General features: G+C 42.8%; 1 protein-coding gene across 5 annotated transcripts in view; it reads left to right on the top strand.

The window, feature by feature from the left end:
* ATP8B1 (ATPase phospholipid transporting 8B1) overlaps positions 1-15,579 on the top strand; it is a 225,912-nt gene extending 210,333 nt beyond the window's left edge. For all 5 annotated transcript variants that reach the window (XM_030192987.1, XM_030192984.1, XM_030192986.1 and 2 more), the window contains 4 exons: positions 2,035-2,280; positions 4,269-4,407; positions 8,629-8,759; positions 12,031-15,579. In XM_030192987.1, the coding sequence (XP_030048847.1) occupies positions 2,035-2,280; positions 4,269-4,407; positions 8,629-8,759; positions 12,031-12,258 (744 nt within the window). In that variant the 3' untranslated portion in view covers positions 12,259-15,579. The remainder of the gene's footprint in view (positions 1-2,034; positions 2,281-4,268; positions 4,408-8,628; positions 8,760-12,030) is intronic.
* Positions 15,580-23,257: the final 7,678 nt, after the last annotated feature.

The following is a 23,257-nucleotide window of genomic DNA, read 5'->3' as shown; positions in this document are numbered from 1 at the left end:
GAGAATTGGTAGTGCGGCTTTGTAAAAGAGGCCCTAAGACCCTATTTTCCCAAACACAATCTTCAGATTACTAACTCAGTCCTTGGTACTCTAAAAATTTGACTACTGTAATGTGGTTTACGCAGGACTTAAATCTTCATTAACCAGAAAATTACAAACTGCTCAAAACACAGCAGCTCGTCTTGTACTTAAAGCATCCCATTACTCCAAAGCGACCTCACTTCTGCTCGAACTACATTGGTTACCCATAAGTTCACATACTACTGTCAAATTATGTGCATTTACTAACCAAATAATTTATGGTGCATCCCCATCCTACACGCAGAATCCATCCTCTAGAGACTTCCTAATACTGCATTTCCCTAAGTGTAATAAAATCAAACTATCCATAATGCTGGATTTTCATACCAAAGTACAACCAAATGGAACTCTTTACCCAAGCAACTCCGTGAAATTGAAGACCATCATTTCGAAAACCCATCTGATGAGATCGATCACCAACAATTGAATTAGTTAAAATTCAGAATCATACCTGCTTAATCTGCAACTCTATCTGTATTTACACTCTGGGCCAGATGCATCAACCAAACGTTAAAAAATATCAAACATTAAAGTCCCTAAAGAATTAAAAAAAACAAAGGATGTACCAAAAAAAGAAGTCGCACATGTTTGGTGCGGTACTGTAAAGTACAATGCATCAAACCTGTGTAATCCCCGTCGGTAATCGGCCCCTAACGCATGCGCACAGCAGCCAAGTGTTAGGCTGGCTGCTCTACGCATGCCACAAATGTCAAAACTACCAAAAAAAAAAAAAAAACAGGTTGCATGGATCGGTAGGGGGCAAAGGCGCTCATCAGGAGTATCCTTCATGGACGGCCTTGCCCCCGCCCCACCTGAATTCGCCGCTGCTCCCCGCTCCCCCCCCCCCCCGCTTCAAAACCAAAATAAAAATCAAACTAACTTTTAAGGCTGCCCTGGCCCCCCTCCCTTCCTGTCTCTTGCCCCGCCCCCTCCTACCGGGCCCGTGCAGCGCCTCTGCTTCTGTGTGAAGGCGCTGCACGGGCAAGAAGAACAGCTCAGCTGATGCCTTCGCCCAGTCTTCTCGTTCGCGTCTCTCTCCTCCTGGGCCCGCCCCCGTCTGACGTCTTCTTGCCCAGCGCCTTCAGGCAGAGGCGCTGCACGGGCCCGGTAGGAGGGGGCCCGGTGGAGGGGGTGAATGGCGGCGACGACCCCAGAAGAGGGCAGAGAAGGTGAGGCACAGGGCGGAGGATGTCAGGAGGCGGGGCTGGGAAAGAGACAGGAAGGGAGGGGGGCCGGGGCAGCCTTAAAAGTTAGTTTGATTTTTATTTTGGTTTTGAAGCGGGGGGGGGGGAAGCGGGGAGTAGCGGCGAATTCGGGCGGGGCGGGGGCAAGGCCGTCCGTGAAGGATGCTCCTGATGAGCGCCTTTGACCCCTCCCGATCCTTTTTTGTTAGTTTCATTTTTATTTTAGGCAGAGGGAAGCGGGGAGCTCACTTTTCTTAGTAAACATGATTTTTATGGTGCAGGTGCCAGCGGGGAGATGACAGCTCAGGCCTTAACGACAGGTCTGAGCTCACGTTAAATTTCTGACGGTAAGTGATTCGTTGCTATCGTCGGTATGGTTAGTGCATTCCGAATTGTCAACATTTCAATGGTAGTTTCTCGTTTACATTCCGGTTTCGTTAGCTGCTAGCTTCGTCGGAAAATGGCCTTTGATGCATGCTACGGTTGAAAATTTCTTCGTTAAGGGTCGTTAAGGTTTAGTGCATCTGGCCCTCTGTTCTTATGTATTATTATTATAAATATGTTACATGTTCTAGATTGTAATTTATGCTTGTGGTTACATTGCTACTTGTTATATAAAATCAGACTGGTTTTCAGTTCTACATTTGTTACTTAAGCCACATTGAACTTGAGTTTTTATTTGAGATATTATGGGATATAAATGTTATAAATAAATCACCACTGTTCTTTTGGTTTGACTTTTAATGTGGGCATTTTTCTCTCCCTCTAGGATGTAAGTGATAAGCTAAGTCTTCGCTTCCCTTTCTTGTATATCCCTGGACAAAAAGATCTTCTGTTCAACTATAAGAAATTTTTTATAAGCTTATTCCATGGTATTATTACCTCCCTGGTTGTTTTCTTCATACCCTATGGAGCTTTCCTGCTCACCATGGGTCAAGATGGAGAGGCACCTTCTGACTACCAGTCATTTGCGGTCACAACAGCCACTGCCTTGATAGTTACTGTCAACTGCCAGGTAAGGGTGTCTTTCAGTTCATCATTTATTTTTTTGCACAACATTATATTAGACATTCTTATTTTAAAGATAACAAAATAGTAAAATACAGGCAGTATGTTCAATTCCCAGTGTATCAAAAAAGAATTTACGGAATTTTACACTGCTTATTGAGATTCAAATGGTTTGTCATGGAGTTCCATTATTAATGAATGAATGCATAGTAAGTAGGTGTAATAGCGATTTTTAATGTGAGAGGGATTACAGCAACAGTTTCAGTGCTCTGCTGTGGACCATTTTGCCTACCTGCAACTAAAACATTATGTACAATCCCTGCCCTGGCAACAGTTATGTGAGGATGTGCAAGATACTATTTCTTCTGCGTTTACTTTGGGATCTCAACAGCGAGTTCCTTTAGCTTTTCATCATCGTTCACTATTGGAAACTACACCTGATATTGAACTTCCCTTTGGAGCCAGGACTTGCATATTGAGCTGGCAGAAGACTCTTTGTGGGCCTGTTTATTTTCCGTGAAACATGTTTCCTCTAATAATTTGGAAATGAGCTACAAATTTCTTCTTCACCTTTATATATCTCTTTGCAGAACTTTTTGGGCAGGGCTTTCTGCCCAAGATTGCTGTCCCAAATGTCGTCAAGATGTTTCCCTTGGACATATGTTTTGGTTTTGTCCCAATGTATTATTTTGAAAACAATTAGTAGACTACATTGTGTGGTGGTAACATCGCACACTATGTTGTGATCCACAACTACTTTTTAGTCAGTATGGTCTACCTCAGCCTTTCACCGGGTTTGTGTGGCTTTCTGAACAGAGCTTTTGTAATGGTGAAAAGGACTGTACTTCTCTCTAGCTGTCACCGGAATCTTCTTCCTTGTCTCTTTGGAAACAGCAGATGATTTTCTTATTGCAGATGCAGTGTTTTGATGTTCAGGATTTTCATTCAGCTAAAGGACTTGGTTTTCAGAGAATCTGGGAAAGATTTTGATCCATGTTATCTCCTCAAGCCTGCATTAATGTCCTAAATTTGCCATTTTGAATTGTTGTTTTTTTACCATATGCCATAAGGGGTGGATTGGGTGAGAGGTTAATTGTTTCTTGGTTATTAAGCTATGTAATTCTGGTGCATTTGCCTTTGTCTTGTAACTTGTTTGCTGCTGTTAAACATGGTTTAAACATAAAGTGAGGAGCTATCTCATGACTTTCTCAGTAGTTCAAGGCCAGTTATGTTCTCAGATGTGCTATATTCTGAGCTCTCTGAAAATACCTAAGGGGTCCTTTTACTAAGCTGCGGTAAAAGGGGTCTGCATTAGCATCAGCACGTGCTTTTGACGCGTGCTGAGGCCCCCTTTTACCAGGTGGTAAGGGCTCCTGCTCTAGCCCAGCAGTAACTGGACAGTGCCGATTACCGCCGGGTAAGCACCGGTGCTACAAAAATAGAAAATATTTTTTGTAGCGCTGGAAATGGCACTTCCTGGGGGTGGGAACTACCACCGGGCTCCAGTGGTAGTTCAGATTGGCAATCAGCAAGCCTGTTGCTGCGCGCCAACCCCTTATTAAAAGGGCCCCTAAGTTTGTACCTGAGGCAATGGAGGGTTAAACAACCTGCCCAAGTTCATAAGAAGCAGCACTGGGATTTGAGCTTGGCTTCCCTGGTTCTCAGCCTACTGCTCTAACCATTATGCTACTTTTTAAACTGGATTAACAGACACTAGCCATGAAAGACAGATTTTGAAAGATTATTCTTGCCTCACCCAATTTACATGTCTTTATGTATATATTTTATACACAATTCAAACTTATCTACTGTATCCTTGTGGAAATAAGCCATTAGCTCAGATTTGAAAATGTAATTTAATCCAGTTTAGAAAAAAAAATATGATTTCATTGTATATTTATGGATCCCTTATTGTATCTAGGGCTGCTCTGGTGATTCCTGTTTACTGAAAAATCCTAGAAAATTAATTGGGGGGGTATTTTTGTTTTCCAACAGATTGGTTTGGACACATCATACTGGACATTTGTGAATGCCTTCTCTGTGTTTGGAAGCATTGCTATTTATTTCGGTATTATGTTTGACCTTCATAGTGCTGGAATACATGTTCTGTTCCCAAGAACCTTTATATTTACAGGTCAGTATTAAGACATTTTCTGGAGGTCGCCTACCCTTTATTCCAAGAGAACTGATCTTCTCATCCCAGTAGCTATCTGTTAGCCTCATAAGATAGGAAGTTGCTTATTGCAGAAAGTAGAGCATTTAGATCGGAGCTTTCCAAACCTGTCCTAGAGACCTCACAGCCAGTTGGTTTAAAAGATATCCACAATTAATATGCATAGGAGAAATTTGTATATGCTGGATCTCTGTTGTAGATTTTTGGAAAGCCCAAATAGCTGGGGAGTCCCCAGGACATAATAGGAAAACTCTGATCTACAGGATAATTTGGAGAAAGAAAAAAAAAAAACATTTTATGTGGGTAGTGGAGAAAGGATTGCTGAAAAATGCCCCTACTCATCTGAAGATAAAGTAACAGCCATAGAACCTTTTATTACTCCAGAAATAGGAGAAAAAGGCAACTTGGCAAATGTAATATAGATTGATATTTTTATAAATTATAAAAAAAGAGAGGAAACAGGGAGGCATGTAACAAGCCATTGGATCTCTTACAGCCCCAGCTGTTTCAAATCCCAGCTGTCATGTAGTCAATCACTTGACTCCACAGTTTTTACCTTGCCACTTATGCTAACCATGGTTATCAATATCAATTTATTGTTTGTATACTGAAGTATCCCCTAAAAGGGTTCACCACGGTTCACAGCAAAACACAATAACTTTCCTTAGGATTACATCCAGTGGTGTGCTGGAGCAGGCTCGCAAGAGCCGGTTGTTAAGTTTTTAAGAATTTTGGGAGCCGGTTGTTAAAGTAGGGCCCTCCATGGGTACTTTAACAACTGGCTCCCAAAATGTGGGCTTGGGCCCCCTTCTGAATTATCTTTTACTTTGCTGGTGGGGATGCTGAGCCCTGCCAGCCAAGTAAATAGACTACTGCTGCTCCCTGCTCCTTGTTTCCAGCATGCTGCTCAGAGCAAGACGTTGGGAGTGGTGGCAGTCCATTTATTGGCTGCCAACAAAGGTATGCCTAGTGTGCCTGCCCGAAGGGAGGGAGGAGAGAGAGGCAAGTTGTAGGGAGGGAGGAGAGAGAGGCAAGTGTTGCTCCCCCCCCCCCCCCCCCAGCCACCCCTGGCCCTTCCAACTGCAGAGCTGGCTACGTCCGGAGAAAGAGCCTGTTGTTAAAAATTTACCAGCACACCCCTGATTACATCAGTAGCTCAGAAGACATTTTACATGGAATTGCAAACATTTTACATAAGGCATTAATTAGTAGTATGCAGAATAGTTCATGGTTTCCCATGGGTCATTAATCATCGAATAGGAAGGTTTTCAGTCTTTTTCTAAAGTAAAGTAAGAGAGTTCAAGGCGGATTGTTGTAGGTAGGGAATTCCATAATGGAATGATCATAAAAGAAAATAAAGCATTAAAATATTTGAAGAAACGAACGTTTTTAGCGCTTGGAGAGCACAATATCAAGAGGTATTGTAGTCACGTAGAGGATCAAGTATGAAGTCTTTAAAAATGATTCTCAGCATGTCTGAAATTAATCAGTATACGACTTGGAAAAATAAGCAGGTAGCTTTGAATAGCACTCTTCTGAAAAGGAAGCCAGTGTAGTAGTTTTAAGCAGGGTGTGACTGTCAAATTTTTGTGGTCTGAAGATCAGCCGGGCCGAAGTATTCTGTATAAGTTGGATCTTGGTAATCAGTTTTGTTGGTAGGCCTAAATATAAAGCGTTACAGTAATTTATCATTCAAAATCTTTTTCAGTGAGATATAAAGTAAGAGATCAAAACAATTACATTAATATTTATTTATTGCATTTGTATCCCACATTTTCCCACCTATTTGCAGGCTCAATGTGGCTTACAGAGTCCTGTTATGGCATTGTCATTTCAGGATATCAGATACAATTAGTGATGTAAAAAGGTAGAGTCAAGGAGAGAGAAAAGAATTAAGCGGATTAAGTTGTATGAGTGTGGGAGGTATAGTCAGGCTGGGGTGGTTTGATATGGCTATAGGTTCTCTTTGTAGGCCTTATTGAAGAGATATGTCTTCAGAGATTTACGAAAGTTGGTTATTTCGTCAAGAGTTTTCAAGGCTGCAGGTATTGCATTCCATAACTGCGTGCTCATATAAGAGAAGGTCGTTGCATGTGTCAGCTTGTATTTTAGTCCTTTACAGCAGGGGCAGTGCAGATTAAGGAATTTGCGGGATGATCTTTTGGCATTTCTGGGAGGTAGGTCCACGAGGTTTAGCATGTAGGTTGGGGCATCTGTGTGGACGATTTTGTGTACTATCGTGCAGATCTTGAACGCGATGCGTTCCTTAATTGGGAGCCAGTGAAGTTTCTCTCTTAGGGGTTTAGCCCTTTCATATTTTGTTTTTCCAATTATGAGTCTGGCGGCTGTGTTTTGGGCTGTTTGGAGTTTTTTGATATTCTGTGCTTTGCAACCAGCGTAGAGTGCGTTGCAGTAGTCTAGGTGACTTAGTACCATTGACTGTACCAGGGTGCGGAAGATGTGTCTCGGGAAGTAAGGTTTTATTCTTTTGAGTTTCCACATGGTGTGGAACATCTTTTTCGTTGTATTCTTCACGTGGGTATCGAGTGTGAGGTTTCGATCAGTAGTAACCCCGAGAATTTTCAGATTTTGTGAGACGGGAAGAGAACAATATGGTGTGGTTATGTTGGTGAAGTTGTTTGTGTTGTGTTGTGAGGTGAGTACAAGACGTGTTTTTTCTGCGTTCAGTTTTAGCTAGAATGCATCCACCCAGGAGTGCATGATTTGGAGGCTTTGGTTGATCTCGTTGGTGATTTCATTTAGGTCATGCCTAAACAATAGAATATAAAGTGACCAGTTATCTGCTCCTGCAGAACCAGCACTGTAGCAAACTGTAGTACCTGACACCAACATTCTGAAAAAATGGTGTTTTGATCGAGACCTGCTTCCGGAGTAGTTCAGAAAGGTCACTAGCAAAATATTTCAACTGAATGATGCCATCTTGTGAAAAAGCGGCTCCTTTTGTGGCAGACAGAACTGACTCTGGATTCAGTCCCAGGAAACAGCAGTGGTTCTGTGTAGAGGCTGGATTTGGATTTATGGTCTTACACTGAGTCTAGCTATCCAGTCCTCAGGATGACAAGCTATGTTTCTGAACCTAAAGATAAGCTCCAATGCCCTATGGAATGGTAGATGAGAAAGTCCATTGTCCCAGAGAGTCTGAGGGTCTTACGGTTTTGTCTTGGATGGCAGCAGAGACACAAGTGTGCTCCAAAATGTCTTGGCCAAAACCTGTTGGTGGAAAACTATGGCAAAGTCAACTGACAGTAGTTTTTTTAATCATCAGTGCTGTATGCAAATCTCTAACACTGGAAAGAGTCTCTGTGTTTTGGTTGGATCAGAGATCACCAATGTTAGCACAGACAATCGGACATTTTATTAGCATGTAAAAATCAGATGTACTTCATCTTCAGTGATGAGAGATGGAATTCAGGAGTACTAAAGCAAGCTGAAGATGATGGTAACACTCTTTTGTATTTTCAAGCAGTGGCATAGCTATGGGGGGCCTAGGCCCCCCAAAATTGGCTCTGGGGCCCCTGGTTTGGCTGGCAGGGGTCCCCAACCCCCGCCAGCTGAAGCGTTTGTCCCGCGCCGGTCTCACCGCATTGCTTACCTTGCTTTTCTCAGTCACGCCTTGCATGTTCATTTTAGTGAAACTGAGCACGCACGACACTTCGCGCATGCTCAGTTTCATTAAAACAAGCGTGCACAGCACAATTGAGAACAGAGCAGGGCAGGCAATGCAAGACCAGCGTGGGACAAACGCTTCAGCTGGCAGGGGTTGAAGATCCCCGCCAGCCAAGGTACTATCATGTGGCGGGGAAGTGAGCCAAAATGTGCTCTCCTTCCCTTTGGGCTCTGCCCCCCGGTCAAGGTCTGGCTACGCCCCTGTTTTCAAGGTATTCATAGTCTGAAAGTTGAGAAGGCACCAGTTTCACTGCAAGTACACAGCAAGAAAACAATGTCTCTTTCATAGCTCACACTCAGGTGGCATGGCTGTACTGCAGTGTCACAAGTCCATTGTGCTTTCCCCTAGATTCCGTGTTTGGTTCTGAAAAATGTGTCTACTGCATTCCTATGATTCCTTGTCACCCACTCTAGATAAATGTTTTAGTTTAAACTCTAATATATCACACTAATTGCATTACAGTGACTTGATTATTTTCCCCATTTTTTTCACAGGGGCAGCTCCAAATGCACTTAAGCAACCCTATCTTTGGCTGACAATAATTGTAACGGTTGCAATCTGCCTTTTTCCTGTTGTTGCACTGCGTTTCTTCTCGAAGACTGTTTGGCCCACAAACAGTGACAAAGTAAGTAGGGATGCTTGGTTTGCTTGCATCCAGTAATGTGTAAATGGCAGATGTGAACTCTGGGGCTATAGGAGCCTGTTTAACTTTTTATTTTTGTTTGCCCTCATTTTGCAAAGATGTACATATTATTGTCAAAAAAAACTGGATTAAAAAGTCTGACATGGGGAAACCTAATTTCTGGCAAAAAGTAAATTGAAGTTTAAATCATTTCTATTCCTGTAAGACTTGTTACACAAAAGTAATTCTCGCCTAACATCTCATAGCCATCAGATTTTGTGTAACAATCTATGAAACAACGTATGTACAGTCATGTGCACTAAAGAGGAATCTCTCTTTATGTGTACAATGCACTGTACATCTTAATGATATAGAAGTCAATGTGTACTAAAAATGCAGGGCAATTTTCATGCAGTTTAAGTGGTGTGGTAGCCATGTCCACTTTTAAAAGTAATAAATACAACAAAACATAGAAAAGAAAATAAGAGAGCTTTTTTTTTTTTATTGGACTAACAGTACATTTTTTGATTAGCATTCAAAGGCATGAGAAAGCAACTGAAGAGAACATAGTAACAGTGGCGTTCCTAGGGGGGCGGACACCCAGGGCAGCGCGGACCCCCCCCCCACCGTGAAAGAGCCCCCCCCTGGGTGCATGCCGCTGGGGGGGGGGTGCCGCAGCGTGCGCCTGCTGCAAGTTTACTAACTTTGCTCGTTCGCTGCAGCTCCCTCTGCCCCGGAACAGGAAGTAACCGCCCCCCCCCTTGGTACGCCACTGCATAGTAACAAGATAACTCATTGCATAAAGTATGATGTGAACTACATATGTATACTTGATCATGATTTGTCTTTGCATTTTCATGGCATAGACCATAGACATCTACCCAGCACTGACCTTGTTCTCCAGCTACTGAAGCTCAATCTGTCCAGCCATGATAGGGGCACAAACTGTAGAAGTCTGCCCAGGACTGGCTTTACTTCCCAATTATTGGTGTTACCATCTAATCTGAGCACACCAAGCTATTCAAAGTTGTTAAGTCACAAGTGGATTGGAAAACGATTAGAAGTGGTGCAACGAAAAGCTACAAAAATGGCATGGGATTTGCGTTGCAAACCTTACAAGGAGAGACTTGCTGACCTGAACACACATACCTTGGAGGAGAGGAGAAATGGGGGTGACATGACACTGACGTTCAAATATTTGAAAGATATTAATCCTCAAACACACCTTTTCTGGAGACAGGAAGGTGGAAGAGGACGTGAATTGAGGTTGAAGGGGGGGCAGACTCAGGAGTAATGTTAGGAAGTATTTTTTTTTTCACAGAAAGGGTGCTGGATACATAGAATGCCCTCCCACGGGAGGTGATGATGAAAACAGTAGTGGAATTCAAATATGTGTGGCATAAACACAAAGGATCCTGTTTTGAAGGAATGGATCCATGAAATCTTAGCGGAGATTGGTTGCCAACACCGGTAATTGGGAAGCAAAACCAGTGCTGGGCAGACTTCTACGGTCTATGTCCTGATCGTAACTAAATAGATATGGATGGGCTGGAGTGTAGATTTTAAGGGGCTTCTATGTTGGCTTTAGAACTTTTAGTACAAGAACAGTGCTGGATAGACTTCTATGGTATGTGCCCTGAAAATGGCAAGGACAAATCAAACTCAGGTAAACATATAAAATATCGCATACCATGTAAAATGAGTTTATCTTGTTGGGCAGACTGGATGGACCATACAGGTCTTTATCTGCCGTCATTTACTATGTAATCACCGCTAAGCTTATTTGGTTCCATTCCTTCCATACAGTATTTCTTTGTGTTTATCCCATGCATTTTTGAATTCCATTATCAATTTCATCTCCACCACCTCCCACGGGAGGGCATTCCAGATATCTACCACCCTCTCTGAGAAAAAGTACTTCCTGACATTATTCCTGAGTCGACCCCCACCACCTGCCATCTCAGTCATGTCCTCTAGGTCTAACACCTTCCCATCTCTGGAAAAGGTTTGTTTGTAGATTTATACCATTCAAATATTTGAATGTCTGTATAATATCACCCCTGTCTCTCCTTTCCTCCAGGGTATACATGTTCAATTCCTTAAGTCTCTCATGCATCTTGTGACGCAAACCCCATATCATTTTCATCGCTTTTCTCTGAACCGCTTCATTTTTTTTACGTCCTTAGCAAAATAACGGCCTCCAAAACTGACCACAATACTCCAAGTGGGGCCTCATTAACGACGTATACAGGGGCATCAACACCTCCTTTCTTCTACTGACTATACCCCTCTGTGCAGCCTAGCATCCTTCTGGCCATAGCCATAGCTTTGTTGCATTGTTTTGTCACTGTGAGATCCTGAGACACCATCAACCTAAGGTCTTCTGAGCTGTGCATATCAGTTTCTCTCCTCCTAGTTGGTACATCTCCTTTGGATTTCTGCACCCCAAGTGCACCACTCTGCACTTCTTGGCATTACATTTTAACTACAAGAATAGAATCTTTATAATAACACTCCTATATCTCATTCATACTCATACATACCAATAATAAGTAATAATATAATGTGCAGTAGTTGTGAAAAGTGCTCAGTTCACTTGTGCAGTTACCATTAAAAAGAGACTGACTGGTCTGTTTTGTTTTATTTCTTTTTAATGGTGACTGCACAAGTGAACTGAACACTTTTCACACCTATTGCACATTACATTATTATAATTACTTTATTATTGGTATGTATGAGTATGAATGGAATGTAGAAGTGTTTTATTATAAAGGTTCTGTACTTGTGAATTGTAGATTATTTAGTAGTACAGGGTATATTTAGTGTTTCCTTGGTATATTATTTCAATTAAATTTTAACTGCCAGACCTTTGACAATTCTTCTAGTTTTTGGCGATCTCTTCTCATGGTTTCTACTCCCTCTGGGGTATCCACTCTATTGGCTATCTTCATGTCATCAGCAAAGTGGCTAACTTTTCCTTCTTATCCATTCAGTAATCTCTCTCACAAATATATTAAACAGAATAGGCCCCAGCTCCGACCCCTGTTGTACTGCACTACTCATCTTCTTTTCCTGAGCGGATTCCATTTACCACCACTCTTTGCCTTTCAAAGGTGTTGCCTTCAAAAGCTAATCAAGTCCAATAAAAAAAAAAATCTTATTTTCTTTTCTTGTTTTGTTTTAGTTCTATTTATTACCATGCAATTCAAAAAAGAGATACAAAAGTGATAAAACTAAAATGTTTTTCCTTTCATTCAAAAAAAATCTCACTTAGGTTCAGAAGAACCGTAAGAAATACAAGGCTGAGGAGGAGTGGAAGCCAAGGCACAGTGTCTTCCGTCGTGGTGTGTCGGGCCGCCGTTCTGCTTATGCCTTTTCCCATCAACGAGGATACGCTGATCTTATTGCCTCAGGGCGCAACATACCTAAGAAACGAGCTCCATTAGATTCAGTACTAGGAGGCAATGCTGCAGAACTGATACGGACTAGGAAAATGAGTTGATTCGCTTTCAAGGCTTTTGGCGGAGGTTTTTAATTGAAGTGGTTGCACAAAAAAACTGTTTTTCGTTTTTTTTATGAAAATGCTACTCAGGACTTCTTTTTTTAAGAAAAACAATAAAACTGTTAACTTGACAAAGATACAATATTCTTACTCTTTTATAGTGTGCTTGGTTGTAACTTGTGATACAAAGGCCAAGATTTTTTTTAACCTACCAATTGTTTGAAATGATGGGTTCTCATAGGCTACTGGAATGCAATTCATATGCCTATTTTTTCCTTCACTGAAAAAAAAAATGAACTTTTTTCATGGACAAATAAAGTTGTTGCTCAGAATATTTTATTTCATTTTTAGCTTAGAAAAAAACCCTACTGGGGAAGATTTGTGGCACTGTAAGCAGGTTTTAGTAAATTGAGGTGATAAATATGAAACAATTTTCTTCCTTTGGGAGTTGTACACTGACTCTTTTGGAGTTGAAATTTGGTGACACATTACTGTTTTAACTACTTAAAAAGATTTTTTTGGCTGAACAGAACCATGAATTTAAGCAGAGGTACTCTGGCCCTATATTTCAATCTTGATAAGTTTACTAAATGGACCCTTACAGTGGGCATTGTTTGGCTAAACGCCCTCTTGGTCTACTTCTCTGGTTTTGGGTTTATCCTGTCCAGGAAATAACTATATATTGAATAGATACATTTACAAAATAACACAGCATTCTTAATGGCACGCCCCATTGATGCAACTGTTTTCAAGAAAACATGACACTTGACATATTTGGATTTGACTATGGAACCATGCTTGTATCTTCTGCTGAGATGCGTAGTAACCCTTGGGGTCTATATTCAAGTGATTTTGTTTTTCCAAATAACTTTGGGAGTTGCACAAACAGATCAGTGCCTCCTGCCCATCTACTGCAACCCTTGTAAAGTTTGGCATGACAGCTGTATACCTGACCAAAAGTTACCTGGCAAATTGAGAGAGAAAATATGCAAAATCTTGGACAGATAGGGCTAGATTCAGTAAATGGTGCTCAACACTATTCTATAATACGCACTCAAGATGGGCACCCATTATAGAACAGTGATGAATGCCATGACTTATGCCTGCAGAAGCCAGGTGTAATCCTTGGTGCTTTATTTAGGCGCCCATACCTGGTATTCTATAACACTGTGTGCAAATTTTAGAAATGCCCCTGACCCACCCATGCTCATCCCATGACCATGCCCCTTTTTGGGTTGTGCACTATAATATTTGGGTGCACATTATTATATAGCACATAGCAAGATGTGTGCCCAATTCCAAATTAGTGTCAGCACCCAATTATTGGCACTAACTGAATTGTGAGCCAATTTAGTTGGGCGCACATCTCAATCGGCACTCTATTTTGGGCACCATACATAGAATCTGGGGGATAATACTGGCATTCAGTAACTGGATAAGTCTCTGAATGTGCAGTTAGCATTTTGCCTCCATGGGAATTATGATGGATTATATGGTCACTGTTTTATTTCTTGAATGGATGGTCACTAGTGGTGATTATTTTTTTTTCACTTATACCACTGCTGATTTCCTTGCTCTTTAATGTTGAGTATGCTCTGTCATTTCACATTTGGCTTTGAGTTCCGCAGTACTCAGGTTTCATGGCAGAAATACTGAAGATTCAAGATGTGGATTCTGGACTAAAGCACTTAAGGACAGCTATTAGTAAATGTCAAATTACTTAGCTATAAATTCACTGCAGACCAATGTTACCATTAGTTTGTAAGTCTGACTGTCTGAAGAAATTTCCATTCCTATTAAGCCAAGGCTTCCAAAATATCCTGGGGATCCCATAGCCAGCTGAGTTTTCAGGATATGCACAGTGAATATAAATGAGATGTATTTGTCTTTATGCCAGGCCTCTAATTTATCACATGCATATTCATTGTGCATATCTTGAAAACCTTACTGACTGTGGGAAGCCCTTGCTTAAGCAAGCCATCTGAGAACAGGCAGTGTACCAAACTAGGTTGTGTTTTCCTATTTTTTTTTTCTTCCAACTTCTTGCAACTGGCCAAGAAGTAATTTGTAGATTAAGCCCCCTGTTAATGAAGCTTCATTAGCTGCTGCTGCTGTGTGCTAATTCCAACACAGCCCATTCACTTTGAATGGGCTGTGTTGGCATTGCCACGCAGCTTAGTAAACAGGGGTATAAGTAATGCAGCCAATTCAGCAACATAGTATCTTGTGGTTGCATGTGTGGCTCTTTGTTTTCAGTTGTAGTATGTTGTAAAAGTGTCGAAACAAAAAAATTCAGATATAAACAGTAGGATATTGCGAGGAGCAATTCAGAACTGCAAAACAATCATATGTAGTTAGTGGGAACAGTAGCCTCTGCCTACACCACAGCATAGCAAGTGCATAGTGCTTTTTTCCATATCTTCATAGCTGGGAAGAATGGAAACTGAGACTTAAGTTGTAATATTATATACTAATGTTTAGTTGTGGTCTGTTCCTGTACCTCTCATTTGTTGAAATAGAGGTACATGGTCCTAAACCCAGTCAGGGCTGCTGAAGGTACTCTAGCGCTGTGAGCCAGCTTCTGATTCGGTGCCACCCTACAGTCTACCTTTAAATGCAGTTGTCTCCGCTTCGGCATCTTTCCTCTGCTTCGCCCTTGAGGAAACAGGAAGCTACGTCAAAGCGGGATCAAGGGAAGATGTTGGAGCTGGTGAGGGGACAACCGCATTTAAAGGTAGACCAGAGAGAGAGGAGTTGCCGGACCCAAGGATGGAAGTTTTGACTGCTGCAGGGGAAGGTGAAGCAGGCTTTTGGTGCCCTTGAGGCTTGCCACCTGAGTCTCAGTGCCTTACCTGGTCCATGCCTTGAGCTGACCCTGAACCCAGTACTAGCAGTTTGCTTGAATCTTGGACTGGGCATCACTCTGGTGTATACCAGTGTCTTCTTGCTCAGAGTCAACTGTCACTGAAATGCAGAAGTCTCGTGGCCTGTTCTCTTGGAGAGACCCATAGTGCACAGACCACAAGAGCAGAGAATATCCATGCTTCCCTGTTGGTCAAAGCAGAATAAAAGTACTATATTTAGTTCACGGTGTTTGTGAACAGAAGGGAGAGGGTGCCATTTTTTTTTTCTAATAATTCACTGAAGACTTGTCTTTAATAAGGAACCATCTCCTTCACCCCTTGTGTTTGCATAAATGCAAAGGGTTAAACTACACAAGTACTTTTAAAGGTAGAATACATTGTGAGCTCTGTTTAGTATACCACATAAGTGGAGTGTGTGTGTTTCTTCAGAAAATGTACTTTTAAAACTTTATTAAATGCCTTGATAACATACCTTGAGTAGCTTGTATTTTCTCATTCTACAGAAAGCAGCCCTAAACATGAACTGTCCTTTCTGTTACGCAGACTTAGACGAGAACTTGGACACAGGCCACCTTCCTGTAATAGTGTTCTTACGTCTGTTTTTTGTGAGCTCTGGCTTGTCTCCAACTAAATGGAAATAGACTGTGAGCACAAACTCTACCCCACTGCCTTCCCCCTCCCTCCAAAACTCCCACCTGAAAACAGATATTAGGGAGCACTAGCAGCTGGTGCATCAGCACAAAACTTCCCTTCTCTTACTTTTCTGTTACGTGCTGGTCTCAAACTGCAGAGGTTTGATTCCATTTGCAGCGATGGTGTTGAGAGAGAGATCCCATTCCAGCTCAAGCCAGAGACGGTGCTGGATCAGGTTCATGTGGGTGTTAGGTCTATCCTCTTTCAGGTTACACCATGATAATTAGTTGGCTTGTGCAAGAAATCAGAGGGGCTGCAATAAGGCATTGTACCAGCATCAGCCCTTTACCCCAGGGTACAATAGCAGTAACAGCAGAAAGGAGAACAGTAGTAGTATGGCAAGGCCCCCAATTTAAGAACAATAAAGGTTTGATCATAATGGGCAATCCTTTAACTGGGTGCCTCCAATTATGCACCCCGAGGCTACATGGTAGGTACCTATTCTATAACAGTACCTAAGTGCCTAGATTCCATTATGGAGTACTAGCATAACTTCATTTTTGTTTTTTAAGATATGTTTCTAACTTACCTTGAAGTGGACTATTGGAATTTTTCTATAATTTTGCTTCTGTGGTCTTGATTTTTAATCTGGGGCCACTTTGGATTCCAATGAACTGAAGGAGAACTGAACATTTTTCCATGTGGGTCACAACACCTGTGTGTCAATGATTTCCATCCCCACCAGCCCACCTTCAAACTTCATTGGCAGGTATCCTCAAAGTTGTGAGCATTTCCAAATGCATTCTCTTTTGTCTATTGAGAAATGCCCTGTCCTTCAAGCAGGTGGCTCTTCTCCTCATAATCTTTCCCCTTTCTGTCATGCTCCTGAGTAGAGTGGTATAGTGGGAAAAGAAGGAACCACCAATCTCCATACAAAGAACTGAGGAAACCAAACTGCAGATAACCAAAATATCAAATGAACAGCACTGTGAGAACCAAGGTCCTTGAAAACGTCCTGTCTTAAAAAATTATGCTGTTCACAGTACTTAGTGGGACATGTTAGCAGACCTGCGCTTACACTGTATGTCAGCAAAACTTGTGATCCTTTTTGACTGTGCTGCTTCTATTCATGAATAGTTTTTTGGGGTTTTTTTGGACTTCTGATGCAGGCCAGAGTGCAGTCGAGTCCCACAAGTACTGTGAATAGCACTGTTGGTTCAGAGAGGACTTTGGTTCTCAGAACACTGTAATTGGTAGTGTATATATATATTTTGTATTGTGTTGACATTGCTAGTATACCATGCCATACTTTGTATTGTTTTTGAATATTTTTACTGCCAAAAAGGTGGTAAATAAATCCTAATAAATAATATTGCTGTTAATTTGATATTTTGGTTATCTCCACTGTTTGGCTTTCTAGAGTAGCAGAAAAATAAAAAAAAAGTACAATGGGGGCCACCCCAAAGGTCTCCCGGTGCCACCATTGGCTTCCCAGGCCTTGCATTGAAGAACACTGCTTTAAACAGTTTTGGAATGACTTGGGGTCACGTGATGCACTAGAGGGCTCAGGACGTGTTTTCTGTGCTCTCTGAGGCTCCTCCGTTAATCTTCACCAACTACCTGATTAAAACTCAGAATTTCGGTCTTAAATTGAAAGCGGACCAACAAGAACTCCTAATGGATAAATTTGTGGAACCGCAAACCAAAAGCCTACCCGCTAGAGGCGCGAAGAGGGAAAAAGAAAAAACCAAAGCGCTGAACGGCGATGACGAACACGCCAAGAGCGATAATGCTACTTTTACCCCGAAGCAATTAAAACAACTTACGGAGGCGGTGGGGTTAGCACTGGCTCCAAAGTTTGAACAATTGGCGTCCCAGATCGCTACGCTGACGGCCTCGCAGGCGGACACCACGGGCCGCACAGGAGAACTCGAGCGCCGGGTCTCGGAGTTGGAGGACACGTGCATATCTAATGCGGCGCAGGTGAAAAAACAAAATGGCACGATCGAACAACTACTAGTGAAAATTGATGATCTAGAGAATAGATCGCGCCGAGCAAACCTACGAATCGTAGGGCTCCCAGAATCAATTGGAGACAGATTCCTAGCCACGGAGTTAGAGCAGTGGCTGAAGAGAGAGTTTGCGCTCTCAGACAGCATGGGCCCACTATGCCTCGAACGGGCTCATCGTGTGGGGCGCCTTCAAGATGGCCGCCAGGCCCCACGAGTAGTCCTTGTTAAAATCCATAACTACATACATAAGGAGGAAATCCTGCGTGGATATCGGCAGAGGAGGGACTCAACTAAATATGATGGAAAGCTGATCCGCATATTCCAGGATTACTCCATGGCATTGCAGGAACGAAGGAAGCTATTTAACCCTATATGCCAGAAGCTACATGGGCAGAAAATCAAATTTATGCTTCTTTACCCCGCAGTGTTGAAAATCAAACAAGGTAATGGGTGGAAAGCATTTAATAATGCGGATGAAGCGCACACCTTTGTCCAAAACCTAGACACTGCATCAGATAATGGTTTGGAGGCCGCGACTGAGACCTGAAAGCCATCTCATGAATGCAATTGGAGTAAAGCGAAGGTACTGGTAGAGGGTGAGAGCTGAGACTTTATAAAGACTGAGACATTGTGATTGTTGGTGTGGAGGGACGGGGGGGCCTCTAGCATGGAAGTGACCCTTATTCAACTGCTAGACAGGAGAATATGATTCTTGGATGGATAAAAGAGAAGGGGGAGAAGGGAAGAAAGAGGGAGGGGGGTGGGGAACATGGGAGGGAGGGAGGAGCGGGATTCTTGTCAGGAAGTACACAAAGGATAATAAAAGGGCAGGCTGTAGTCAACATTTCTAACTATTGGAGTACAATATTCCCCGGGGGGAGGGGCTGGGCCTCCTGGGGTTCCCTTACGGTGAAACGCCAACAAAATTCACAGACTAACTTAACCCCATAGGGTCCCAGTGAGGCTGATGTCTTGGAATGTATCTGGGATTTCTTCCCCGATTAAACGGACCAAGATATTAGCCCAGTTGAAGCGTCACAAGGTCTCAATTGCATGTCTCCAGGAGACGAAGTTGAGTGACAAAGAACATGAGAAGCTAAAACAGCAATGGGTGGGAGAGTGCTTTTACTCATCATCGGGAGCAAAAAGAAGTGGTGTAGCGATCTTGATTAGAAGGGGAGTCCTGTGCCAGCCCAAACTGATATATAAAGATCGGGAGGGTAGAGTGGTCCTGATCCGCTTGACAATGTTCGGACAACAGTTGTATTTGTGTGCGGTGTATGGACCAAATGTATATTCACCCCTGTTTTTTCAATCTCTGGTTTCCCTGGGCCTGCGATACTCTGATGCACCCTGGGTGTGGGCAGGAGATTTCAATCAGGTATTGGACCCAGAGGTGGATAGATCCAGGGGAACCCTGCGAAGTGAGAGAAGGGGAGAGAGGGGGCTTTCGGCTCTGTGCCAGTCCCTAAATTTAGTAGATCCATGGAGACTGTTTCACCCCTCCACAATAGATTTTACTCACCAGTCTAGGGTTCACCATTCGTGGTCTAGGCTGGATTACATTCTGGTGCAACGCTCCTTGTTCTCTCAAATTACTCAGGCTGAGATAGGCCCTATGGAAATCACTGACCACTCCCTGATATGGACAGAATTGCAGTTTAATGCTCCCGGGGAACAATCATACTATTGGAGATATCCCGCTTATTTACATAAAGATAAAACATTCAATGAATATGTAAAGGCTCAGTGGGAACAATACATTCTAAACAATCAAGACTCCTGTGACTCCCCAATAATTCTATGGGAAGCCTCGAAAGCAGTTTTGCGGGGGGCCATCATTGCCTATATGAGTGCTAGAGCAAAAAGATTAGCTGCGGGAATAATTAGACTAGAACGCACCCTACGTTCAGTAAAGGCACAATACTTACAGAACCCCTCTTCGGAAGCGAGTGATCTACTGTCCTCCACTAGAGTTGCTCTGAATTCCTTAATCCATGAGCAAACTCAAAGGAGACTAACAGTAAGGGGATTTAATTACCGTAGATATGGGAATAGACCCGGAAAACTGTTAGCACAAATGGCGAGGGCACGTAGTCAGAGAAAATTGGTAGCATCAATATTGACCCCCCAGGGAGACAAGATCTATTCTACAGAAGGGATTGCTCAGGTGTTCCATGACTATTTTTCTAGATTATACTCAGGCGAGGGAGACTTTACAGATATGGCAGTGGAGGACTACCTAGTAGATGCAGGGTTACCCCGCCTTTCCCCTTTGGCCCAGAGAGTCCTCATGGAACCGTTGCGGGCACAGGAGGTCCAGAAGGTGCTGAAGTCTCTCCCCCTGGGCTCTGCCCCGGGCCCAGATGGGTTTTCAGCTGAATACTATAAAACTTTGCCCCCTCAGTTTATAAGCACTTTCATTGACTACTTGGAAGAAGTGATAGAACGAGGAGAGCTACCCTTGGGGAGCAATGAAGCTTTAATTACTTTAATTCCAAAACCGGGCAAACCGAGTGATAGAGTGGAATCATACAGACCCATCTCCCTTATTAATGTGGACCTTAAAATCTTGGCCCGGATCTTAGCTGATCGGTTAGCCCCCTGTATGAATGCACTGATTGGGGAACATCAAGTGGGATTTATGAGGGATAGAAACTCAGTGCTCAATGTACGTAAAGTACTTTTGACAATTGCGCATTGCCATGCCGCAGACATTGACCTGTTGCTAGTCAGCTTGGATGCCGAGAAGGCGTTCGACAGAGTGCGGTGGGACTATTTATTCCAGGTACTAGCATACGTGGGAATAGGAGGCTGGTTTCTAGAAGCAATTAAAGTACTGTATAGAGAGCCTGTAGCCAGACTTCTAGTTAACGAAACAAGGTCCCCTCCACTGCAGATCAAAGCTGGTACCAGACAGGGATGCCCCCTCTCTCCTCTATTATTTTTACTATATGTAGAGCCATTGCTACGTACTTTAGAGAAAGACCCAGATATATGTGGGGTGCCTCTACCGGGTCAACGGGTAAAGGTCTTATCCTTTGCGGACGATATTCTGTTAACTTTGACCCATCCCCAGCGGTCTCTCCCCAGAGTCCTGGCTGCCATTGACGAGTTTGGATTATATTCAGGTCTTAGTTTGAATTTGCAGAAATCCACAGCACTCCCATCCAAAGCAGAGATTCAGTTGAATTGGGAGGGCCCTTTCCCCTTACAGTGGGCACAGGAAGAGGTGACTTACTTGGGGGTAAGGATCCCCATGGACTTGCACTCACTATACTCACGAAATATGGTACACCTGAAGAGGCGGGTGGCCCGGTCCCTCCAGGGCTGGCAGGACCTCCCAGTTTCATTGATGGGTAGAGTAGCACTCTATAACATGGTCCTTTTCCCTGTGTGGCTATATGCTTTCCAAACCCTACCTATGTTTTTGTCAGTTAGGGATGAAAAATGGTTGAAGGCAAAGTTAAACTTATTTTTGTGGCAAGGGAAACGGGCGCGCATGACCATAAACAGAGCCATCCTTCCAAGAATTAAAGGGGGACTGGGATTGTTGGATCTTCGCTTGTTCTCTGTGGCAAGTAACATGCGCCACATATCGGACTGGTTTAGGTCCACTAACCACTTCTCCCTCGCAGCGACAGAGACTAGCTGGTTGGGTTCTCTACACTTTTCAAATTGGCTACACCAGGGTCAGAGACCACCCTCGAGTTTGGGAATGGCGGGCCCTGTGCTCTGTCCACTACGCCAGGCTTGGAGATGGTTATGTAAGTTCTTTAGTCTTAACAAATCGATCTCTCCTTTACTATCATTACGGGGTAATCCGGAATTCCCAGTGGGAGACACCTCTAGAACATTCCGTGAATGGGAGGCCAAGGGAATCTCCTTTCTGCATCAGGTGATAACAGATAAGGGCGAGATAAAAAGGCTTCCTGAAATCACCAGAGAGTTTCATTTACACAGAACTGATACATTTGCATTTTTACAACTTCAACACTACGTGCACTCTCTGCCCAAGAAAGACTTATCCATGGAAGTGTATGAATGTTTTAATTCAATGTTTGGTCTTGATGCACGACTATGGATCCCCTTAAAGTACTTTCATGCACATTTGAGAGACCATCTGCACTCTTCAGATTTCGACCGGGTGGCACAGCAATGGACAGTGGAATTGTCTACACAAATAACCCCGGAGACCATTAAGACTATCTTGGCTGGAACCTATAAATTGACTGAAAATGTTAGCTGGTGGGAAATTCAGTACAAGTTTGTTTTTCGCCTACACATCTCTCCCAGGAGGGCATTCCGGGCCACATTGTGTGAATCAGACCGCTGTCGCAGATGTGGGAAGGAAAATGCCCATTTGAGTCACATGTTCTGGTCTTGCCCTGCCATTCAACAATTCTGGATAGCCTTGGCGTCACACATCTCGACTATGTGGCAGGTGAGATGGCGACATACTCCTCCTCAATTATTTGGAGTCTATACTATACACGGACAATCTAAGCCAGGCTTACGTGCCTTCTTACATAGATCTGTATTGATGGGGAAAAAAACAATCTTACAACAATGGATGACATCGGACACCCCCACCATAGCCCAATGGCGTTCATTCATGATCTATATGTGCTCATTTGAACGCAGCGGGATTGCAGACTTGGCAGGGACTAAGGGAAACCTATTTTGTACAGCCTGGGCACCCTTTTGGGACACATTGACTCCAGTAGCCCGCAGCAGAATCTTAAATTCCTGACGAGGGAGAGGGGGGAGGGTGGGGTAGAAATGGGAGGGGGGGGAGGGGAGAAAATGTTGAAAATGTTGAAATCTTGGAACTTGTATAAGATAAGACGGGTCAATTTTGTACTTGTTATATTTCTTTTTCCATGATCTGTGCCCGGCTTTTGTACTTTATGTTAATAAAGATGAGTTTAAAAAAAAAAAAAAAAAAACAGTTTTGGAATTTCTTTCCTTTTGTATGGAATTTAAGACGTTTTTTTTTTTTTGGGGGGGGGGGGGGGGGGGGGAACTACTAGTGTAGCCTGATAATTGGAAAAACTAACATTTAGGCATTCAGTTACACCAGCCATAGAGCTGGCTTAAGAGCAGGGATGCAAGTAATGTACAGTATTGATTCCTATTTTCTTACTTTACACTACGTAAGCCACCTAGATAACCTGATTGATGGGCAGGATAGAAACCCCTAATAAACTTGGCAAGAGCAAGGGTGGATGCAGCCATTCAAATTCTTCCCCTCTCCTACCACACAATTTACAAGAAACAGTTGACCGCTGCCAGTATGTATTACATGAAAGGATAATTATCAGTTCTTGAACTCCAATAATTACAAATATCTTAATTTCTCCACAAATATGTGCTAAAGTCTTATTTTTAAATTGTAGCCATTATAACAAAATCTTATCTTATTTAGATGACTTTGGTGTCTACAAATTTGGTTTGACCTTTATGCCTTTTTTGCTATGGTATTATTAC

Source organism: Microcaecilia unicolor, chromosome 2 (genome assembly GCF_901765095.1).
Source record: "Microcaecilia unicolor chromosome 2, aMicUni1.1, whole genome shotgun sequence".
NCBI lineage: Eukaryota > Metazoa > Chordata > Amphibia > Gymnophiona > Siphonopidae > Microcaecilia > Microcaecilia unicolor.
Note: the sequence above shows the minus strand (reverse complement) of the source record. Positions and strands in the feature narration are given on the sequence as shown.